This window comes from Anopheles marshallii, chromosome 3 (genome assembly GCF_943734725.1).
Source record: "Anopheles marshallii chromosome 3, idAnoMarsDA_429_01, whole genome shotgun sequence".
Classification (NCBI taxonomy): Eukaryota; Metazoa; Arthropoda; class Insecta; order Diptera; family Culicidae; genus Anopheles; species Anopheles marshallii.
In genome coordinates this window covers 74,661,606-74,671,455 of record NC_071327.1, presented here as the reverse complement: position 1 = coordinate 74,671,455, position 9,850 = coordinate 74,661,606, and the positions used below count along the sequence as shown (strand labels likewise).

At 40.9% G+C, this 9,850-nt stretch overlaps 1 protein-coding gene across 1 annotated transcript; it reads right to left on the bottom strand.

Annotated features, from left to right (window-relative positions):
- Positions 1–782: 782 nt before the first annotated feature.
- LOC128716395 (G-protein coupled receptor Mth2-like) lies at positions 783–9,491 on the bottom strand. Its single transcript, XM_053811314.1, has 7 exons — positions 9,027–9,491; positions 7,124–7,274; positions 4,027–4,291; positions 3,772–3,941; positions 3,527–3,701; positions 1,733–1,918; positions 783–918 (listed from the first exon to the last, which is right to left on the bottom strand). Exons 1-7 carry the CDS (start codon positions 9,489–9,491, stop codon positions 783–785), a joined length of 1,548 nt encoding a protein of 515 aa, XP_053667289.1.
- Positions 9,492–9,850: the final 359 nt, after the last annotated feature.

Here is a 9,850-nt window from a genome sequence, read left to right as displayed (position 1 = left end):
AGCGAGTTTTGTGGAAAACGTAATATTTACAGCAAATTAAACAATGCACCAAAAGTAAACCGCTTCGAAGTGTCCATAACGAAACATGCTGACAGCTCTTGTGGCAAACATAAACATTACTAACCGTGTTTGGTAAGGGTGCAAGATGCGCTATTAATACGCTAATGCAACGAGATATACTAATCGTGTTGGGATTATGGTTCATATCGCATGCTTCACTCAAGTAGCGTTTATTGTAAAATGGTCCTTTGTGTCATAACGTCTAATTACATCTTCGAACTACGCCATATGCCTTCTATTTATGTCATTTCACATCCCTTTTAAACTCGGAAACTTTTCCACTCTTTCCTAAAAATGTCATCTTCCTCATGTGCGCAACTGCTGCTAAACTTCTTTTATCCATTTTACCATTCTCTGTGAGGTAGATTTGAGTAAACGTTCATTCGCCTGTTGCCTACACATTCAGACACTAGCTTTGTACTAAAACTACTAAGAAATACTGTTTTTTTGTGCTGGTCTAAAAAAAACGATCACCAAGTTGCTGGTGATCGTACGCTAGAAGGAGCTTGTACGAAGAGCCACAATGACGCCTGTGCCTTGGGAGAAAAATGCTAGTACTCCTACCCAAACGTTACACGCGTCACAGGATTCAGGTTCTTTGGTTAACAAATGGCCAATGGCTTAAAAGTGGAACGTTTTTTGCAGGCCGCTCCCGACGTCGAATATGAGATTTTCTCAAAGAAGTAATAACGCCATACCGTCTCTATGCGTGTCATGCCGTGTTACATCACGTTCGACGATTGTGTAGCCAGTAGATTATCCGATTTGGTATCTTGGTAGGACGAAACCATGGTGGCCGTTGTTCTCGTACTGCAGGATGACATCTTTTGCTCCTGCCGGATTTCCCGGATACCGAACCTGGGTGAAGAGTTCAAACCGTGCCATGTTAATAACATATCGTATCAAGGTTCCTGAAGCGGTGCCGGAGTAGAATACATTAGGTACGGGAAAAGTCAAGTTAGGATTTGTTAGGGTGCGTTCTTCCCAAGTCTTAGCAACGAAATAAGTGAACCACACACCCGGAAGCGAGTTAATCAACGTTAGCGATAGACATTCTTTGCAGTAGCCACTGAGGGGAGGGGTTTGAGTTATTTGTCACCAGCTTGTAACATTCCAAACGGAAGAAGGGTTATCGTCAGGGTCATCACCGAAACCACCCGTAATTACGCCACCGAACCAGGTCAGTAAGGAACAATTCCATACCAAACGACGCAGTTTGGTTTACCTCTCGTACTGCCTCAACAACCGCCATCTGACCACACGAGAAGACTTCCACGAACAATAACCGCCCGGAAGTGAGATACAGCATAATATCACAAGAGAGCATCGATAGCACGAACATACCACCCGGGTCACGTAGTGCTGTCCCCTGTCCTTAAGCCACAGACAAAACATACACAGACACGTACGCACATGGAACACAACACGATGAGTCGAACAGGAAGGGAAAGAGATAAACAGAGAGAAGACAGTTGTCAGATCATTCGGGATCGAGATCGAACCACCCAGTAACCAACTTGCGGCGAAACCACAATGTACAATAATAAAGCTCACCAACCGGTTCGTATTGTACCAAAGCAACATGGATCCGCAAAGTATCCTTGAACAATTCAGCTGCGGTATCGTTGAAATACATTGCCGCGTTTTCAAGTAGCTAAAAACCAATACTTACTTTTTGTAGATCAATCGTTTAATTTTCTGCTTCAGCACAAACAGTGCGAATATGAGAAATCCTTGGATGCAGTTGCACACGTCCGAAACGTAAAAGATCCAGGCATTGTTATCGACGGCCCATGAGATGATTTCCAACGACCAGGTGACACCCATCACGATGAAAAGTCGCAGGTAGAGTCCAAATCTAAAATCAAACGAAATACGTGTTTAAACTCATACTCTGCGTAGTTCGCATTTACATTTAGTTTTCCTTATACTAGATTTCATAACAAATTATTATAAGTACATCGCAAGCGACTTTTCCCTGAAGCTAGCATGCCACAAAGCATCGGTTCAAAATTTATATTCCTTTCAATTACATTGTTACAAGTATTTTTTCTGCTTGATTTTTTGATCACTTGTCACTAGCACATGAGCTAGAAGGGGTTTGCAATATTATTATTCATAACACTCTACTCTTTGTTCCTAGGAAGTAGTTTGTTCCTAGGAGACCCTGGACGGATGAAATTATCCCAGAAATATAACACGTCATAAATACTTTCGCGAGCTGTATCTAACGAATTGCGACGCGCAATACGACGCACAAATATCTCAATCCCCAACAAGCTCAACAAGAAACACACCTTGAAACTACTACTATCATTGATCGATTGGTTAAACTAGACTTATAGAACGAGAAGGAATAGTATATGTATTACGTTCTCGTTTTTAATTATTGCTCATCTTATCGACCTTTGCTTTCATTCCCTGTCATACGATAGCTTACTATTAAAGATTTGAAATTGCAGAACAGTAATGGTAGAAGTATTTTTTATGGGAAAGAGTACCGATTTACCGAGTCGCTTTAAGTCAAATTAAACTCAACACAAGTAAACGTGTTACAGAGCCGTACATTACCTTCTCTACGATTTAGGAGGTTATATACTACTTCTGAAGATAAAAAAAAATTAAAAAAACCTCAAACATCCAAAGATATCTAAAAACGTAGAGCAATTGATTTTTTAAAAATATTATTGCTACAAACTACAAGGAACATTAAAGCATTCGCTAACAGTGTTGATCATAAGGATATCATATCATCACCTTACAAAACTTGAATTATTTTTATCAACTTCTACTTAATAAGACAGTATTATAATATCATTGGTGGATTGGTTTAATAAACTTTTGACAATTTAGTCCAACAATATGTTGTCTCGTAATACACTATCTTTATAGCCCTGTGCAACCTAAGTTGGTAACATAATTTAAGACATTATCATTGAGTAACAACAGTTTATAACATATATTAAGAAATACCTAGTTCTGGCAAGTTAAATCGAAGTTCCTAAGAAGTATTACTTTCATTCACACAAAACTATTTAAACTAAGTGAGATATTTTTAATCGAATTATTGATTTTCCACCATTTTTCACTCCAGTCTCAATAATCATAACTTACTTAATGGTGGTAGCAGTAGGTAACGTACCACGCTAAACAAAGCATTATTGTATTATGCTGTATAATTAGCTAATCATGTAATACTTAATTAGTTACTTGTTTTTTTTTTTACTGTCATTGCTCGAACTAATTTCAACATTCTACCAAATGCAATAACTTAAATGCTTGTAGCTAAATCTAACCTTGTGTTCTCCTATACTATTATTTCTTCTATAATCATCTGATCTTAGGCTATACGAGCTGATAAGGTCAATTTATACAGTATTTTATTACTAGGATTAGTCAGGTTCAGGATGAGATTTTAAAGAACAAACACTCCTAGTTACATTGAACGTGTATTCATTCTCATTACCTATCGCGATCGTTGTCCAGTTTGGTGTGCCGTTTGGAATCACCCCGACGCACCACTGATGTTTCGCATTGTATTTTGTAAATACGCAGGGCAGTTATTACGAAGAAAACCACATTCATGAACACCAGAATCAGCAACGGCATGTATAGGTACAGAAACTCGATCAATTTGTTTTCTAAAACATAAAAACATAAGTTTGTAAGTACTCGAAACAAATTTTCGCCGACTGTTGCTAAGCTACCTACCAACGAACAGACACCTGGTCGTGCCAAACTTTGGTCGGAGATATTGTGGAAATAAATCGGTGTAATCCGCTAGAATGGCCGTTGCTACCAGCAGGATCGGACAGCCCCAGGCGTACAGTGAGTACAGCAGAAATTTCTTCGTTTCCGAGTTGCGAACACCCGTGACGCCTCTGCGGGAGAGAGAGAAAAAACAGCAATGCAACAGATTAATAAACACAGCAAAGCCAAGTGCGTAATGCACCGTCGGGAACCTACTTGAACGTCCAGTAGATGTCGAACGACATCACGTTCAACCAGAAGAAGCTGACCATGAACGAGAAGTAAACGATGTAGCCCGAGATCACACACGACGAGCTCAAGCCGGGAAAGATGCTTAGCTGCACCATCGACAGTACCGTGTAACCGACGCTCAAGCCCAGCACGTAGCACATCAGTGACTTGCCGTGCATGTTCCGCAGCTCCGGTATGCAGGCGTACACGAGGAAAGTCAGCAGCAGAAACGGTACGGACAGCAGCATGCCTGAAACGACAACGACAGCGATTAGGAAGGTTTGTTAATCAAAAAAGGCCCAATAGATACGGGTCGGCTCAATTAGAAACGGCGCATAATAATAATCCCAGAGTCGTTTGCTTGCTACCAAAAATACGTCAAAAATACAATTAACTTATAGTTTATGGGTATCAAGCAATTCGAACCAACGTGTAGGAGGGGACCCGATATCCAAAAGCTAGCGGCAAACCAGCATGTAGAGCATTAGCAAGATTAACATGACTACAACTTCCTAATGTCAACAGTTGATAAGCGACCCCATGTGGATATGCCCATTGGCGAGAAAGCCATTTGTGATTCGGAGAACGAAAATGGAGCTGGGTTTTAGGGGACTTCACTGCGGAAATGCACAGTAGCTGCCACCGATCGAAGGGTATGATTTTACTAATTAATCACCCAACGCTCTCCTGTTGCTATATCTTCCTTCCTGGAGTGTCCAGTTATGATTGGGTTTCGAAAAACCCAATTATATCACTTCCAGGAAACGTTGTGACGCTCAAATACCAACATAAACTTTGAATATTGTGAGCCTAATAACGTCACGAAGTCAGAAAATAACACAAGCATTGTACAATTGTATCGAAATATAAATGTTACATTACCTTTTCAAATTCTATATTAGATGTCAAGCAAGATGAATGTATTACATTAGTCTAGAATTAGACATCTAAATAATATAAGCCACTAAAATATCTCAATGCTACCCAACATTCTTCAGCTATTTTGTTGTGGTGTTCATAATGCCCTTCATCATTTCTTATTTAGTTTAACTTTTCTTTTTGTGTAAATTATTGTAAATCTAAGAATAGTTTTATAATGTTTTGTTGTAACTACCGAAGGTTGCATGGTTCACAGAAGCTGACATAACATAGCACTTCCCTAGTGGCCCATTCGTACAAGACCCCTTTTTGATATGGCTTTATCAGTGATCTCCACCGAAACCAATCTGTCTATTTGGATGGGTTGCGTATATGGTCGCCCCAGTAGAAAGCAAATACGCTGTAATATAATATGTTTTCCACCACCCACATCACTCTACCTGCACCTTTTTTAGGCTGGCGCCACAAATGTTAATGAATGACAATAATGAACCAAGCTGTTCCCACTTCTATCCCCCTCTGCCTTTCGGCCATCAGAAGCATATGGTTACGATAGGAACCTTATTGACAAAAGGGAACATAGTATTTGAAGTTGGATGTGCTGCTAGTTTGCATCTCGCCTTAGACTCGCCCTATGACATCAGTGACTGAAGTGCCGCTTGCAGAAACACTTCCCGCACGTTTGCCACACCTTCGCTTCGGCAGCATAAAGCATATTCAACAGCCATGCCCGCCTGATGCCAGTTCGCCAAAAAGCAAATAACATGCTTCCGTTATCGAATGTTAAATGGTTTTACGCCGTTTCTACTTTCCTTGCTATCGTTTCGCGCTACGGAATGGCACCTTTCCCAACTGATTCCTCTATTGTCAAGCTATCAAAACTGTCCAGTGGAGCATATTCTTTTCGTATTCATTTCATAGAAATCTATTTTTAAAATGCTCAAATTGTGGAAATGGGTCGAGACTAACAAATTAATCATTGAAATAAACAAATATTTCTTTAATTTGCGGGAGAACCGTATATCCATAAAAAAATCTTTGACTATTTGAATGTATCTTCAAAATTGAACACAAAATTGATCGTTTCTTTGTGCAATTCATTGCTTTTGACAATGATTATGTCATAAATAAATAAAAAAAATGAATTGTTACCACAAAGCATAAAACAACATGTAAATGAAATAGAATAGAATAGGAAAGAATATAATAACAAAATGAAAACATAACAGTATCGATATAAATACATCTAAAGAAATAAATAATGCATCCTAAGTAAGGTACATATTAGGTCACATGCGAACAACAAACTATGTAATATTTCATAAATCCAACGATTTTGTTTTCATGTCTCCAAAAAATGTGAAATTATTCAAATAAAACTGTCTATTCGCTTATCCGAATTTCGCTTATGTTAACCTCTTATTTCACAACGGGTCGACCACCAAAGAACAATCCCACCCTATCAAAATAAATGAGGCAGCTCCTCAAACAGCATAACCACTTAGCACGTGCCAATTCAAATTGGTACTACGTCATCCGACTTTTGCCGCGATCATGATTGGCACTTTCTGGTACGCCGGGAAAACCCATGCAGCCCCGTGCGAAACTTAGAAACCAACTCACCCAGACAATGCGGTGGCGTTGAGAACACTCATTCCTAAGAATACTCCAGACTTTCCTATTCCGACGCGATGGGTTGGGTACCGCAGAATGGTTCCAGTGGATCGGTCAATGTCATAGCCCGCCATCCACCACTATAATTGGTCGCGACTGGGCTATTACCGGCGTCTGGGCATCGGAGCAACAGATGGTCGTTCGAGATTATCACCGGACCGGAAGCCATTAGTGACTATCGGCAGGAGAACGCTGGTGCCGATCTAGCAAATTAGCCGCATTACAAACACTAAACAGACAGCTATTGTTTGATGTTCGAGATGCTGCAACCAAAGAGACATTTACGCAACGCACCCAAGGTGTACGGCAACGATCGCCCATGTAAGAGGTTGTCCTATGCGTTAAACAATAAACGGTTCGCTCGATACACTCATACGCTACAGTGTCAATATTGTGCATGTCGTTAGGAGTCGTAAACCGTCCCGTCGTGGTTAAACAACATTCGGATGAAACGACTAATAAGTAAATTTCGGGCCCAATACACCGACTAATTAGCCCGCATTACCCATCGTAGCGCGCTGTTACTTACCGACCGGATAGAGATTATACTTGAACTCCACGTTCGAAGAGAAACATAGAAATGCGGAGGCGAAGCTACTATTCTCCCTGTGCGCTAAACAATATTGACTGCGTTGCATGAGCACAAAAATGTTCTCGTCTCCAACGATAAGACTTCCATTCTGTAAAATGTTGTAGAAAGAAAAAAATATATATATTTATCAATGTTCATCTTGAAAAGTGTTTGAATATTAAGAATTATTGAAAAATAAATAAAATCAACCCCAATCACACCTTAAATTAGAAAAGATTGTGCTCTACCAAATAAAACTCAAATATTTAGCTGCGATGAGCCCATTGTACAGATTTACGTCACACAGCAGGCTGATCTGTCGAGTGTTACTCATCTCGATGGTCTTCACATTTGACACGCGTGTACAAAGATCAACGGAGAGTAAGATAAATTCAACGTCTTCGTTGTTAGCAATCCTTCGTTTTCTAATCCATCATCAATATGAAACGAACATGATCGTACGTGGGAAGATCATGAAATTATTGCAAAACTATTAACCGAAAGCTTTCGATAACTGATCGTTAAATCTCTGATGATCGTTTGACATTTAGATGTTCGGGTCATTTGCAAACACACTGCGATACCTTTTCGTATAATCCTAATTGCATTGCAACAATCTTTCTTATGACGAGAATAAACAGCTTTGACTACAACTATGAAACAACGCCCTGGAAAATCCAAATCATTTCCCTTGGTTTGACTCTCTCTCTCTCTTTCTCTCTGTATCCCGCTATCAGCCGTTGCGCCCCTATGCAAACTACTTCAACAGCCCCACTCATTCGTCCAGACCGATATGTGCTAAGTGCTAGCACAAATAGTATCATCCGAAGGAAATTCAAGGCAACGGACACGTCATGGGTGCAATGCATGCCACTCTAATAATCAACTCCACTTCAAATTTGCCACCAGCACAATCACCTTTTGGCCTTCAATTTATGGCACAAATTGCAAATTATTATGACTAGAATCCCATAAATAATTGTCAATCATTCCCTTCAGGAATGCTTGCCTTAACATTCCTTCTTCCCTTTCTGTAAAACGCATAGTGTAATTATAGTTTTATCTGTAGCATAGAGTATGCGGAATAGAGTCAAAATTAAAAACAAATCATATCAATCGGATGGCCTTCAACAGTTTTAGATTTTACTTCAGTTAATCCTTCCGTTCAAATCCACCATAATGAAACTAGCGTCGCGTGTGTTTCACTTGCCGTTTGCAACCCAAAACACACACAAACACAACTAATCAAAGGTGTGAACTGCAAACTGGAATTGGACTTGAAACGCTAATTTATAATCTCCAAAAAAAATCGAAAAACAAACCCATCTATCATTTTGTGCGACGGAGATGGGAAACAATACACCAACAAATCAAGCAGGATGTACGAATTGTTATATTAATTATCATTCATTAATCCATCTTATCTTCAGGTTTAGATTCTTTGTTCATTTCGTGCCCGTGTCTGTCAATCAGACCGCTGATTTGGGGTTGTACAGATTTAGCATTTATTTTAGGTCTGTTTAAAGGCTAGGGCGCACAAGTAACGAAGACGATCCTAAGCGCATTATACATTTAAAAAAAATTAAATGTCATGTCGTGAGAAGGGCCCACATGTTTTATTCGTATAATGTCATCCACAAGGACGAAGGAACCGTTGCAGGTCCAAAGGTGAGAATGCGTGGATACGTCTGACAGAATGATCGAGATTAATAATTATCCAACGACGACACTCTTTCTTGAGTGATTTTTCTGGCAGTTCAACACCATTAGGAAGGAACGGTGCTTAGAAGAATGTTAAGAAAATGGATTAAGCACGATCAATGTAGGAACAATGCTATGGGAGGTTTATTTCTCAACTTACCTTTGCAACGTGCCACTCGTCTCCCGGGTTTTCCTCTGGCAGCAGTTCGTACACCTGTCCGCACGGTTTCCCATACAGAAACCCGTACATCGAATGGTTCCGCAGGTCTACCATTTCCGTCGCATTCATGTCCACTTTGATCGGTACATATTTGTCCGTGCGCGTACATCCTTTACCGAGATACTCATGCTCGCCGCAGCACAACCGCACACAAATCCGAACCGCACACAAGCACCCGCGCACATATTCCGGCACGAACCTCTTCGTTGCAAAGTCCTGATACTCATAGTCGATCGTGCGGTAGTACGTCTTGTTATAGATCACCCCATTATGGCGGATATCCCCGTTCGGTAACCGTTCCCCGTCCGTAATGTTGACCGAATCGATGAAATCGCATGGCAAATTGCACACACTGGGCCGCACACCGAGCAGGACCAACAGACAGGCGAATATCCTGGCGTACATCGCTGCCGACGTCTCGGACCGTACTGAACTACACAAGCCGGAACTGACGGTATGCTCACCCGCAACTGTCGCTAACCTACAGGCCCATTTTCATCCGCCCGGCCCGGCTCAAAGTCGTCCAAATGCTTCCGATGTTTTGCGTATGCGACAACGCTGCTCCAGCCAAAAAACCAGTTCCACGGAATTTTAGAGAAGGGACCTGGGAAAACACACCTTCGCCGTCTTCGTTGTGGCACCGTTCTGTAGCGCCCACGGTTGCGGTCTGCACATCCGAAACCTAAACGCCGGTCCGGTTTGTCTGGAAAACAGAAAGACGGAGAGCAGAAAGCAGAAAGTGAGACACTCGTAAATTAAAACCG

What these genes read in the sequence shown, in the direction of transcription:
- LOC128716395 (XM_053811314.1), bottom strand. Translation starts at nt 9,491, where the DNA reads ATGTACGCCAGGATATTCGCCTGTCTGTTGGTCCTGCTCGGTGTGCGG. An exon ending in GTATAATCTCTATCCGGTCG is followed by an intron (nt 4,292 to 7,123) that starts GTAAGTAACAGC and finishes TTGTCGTTTCAG; the next exon opens with GCATGCTGCTGTCCGTACCG. An exon ending in CTGGACAACGATCGCGATAG is followed by an intron (nt 1,919 to 3,526) that starts GTAATGAGAATG and finishes GTTTGATTTTAG; the next exon opens with ATTTGGACTCTACCTGCGAC.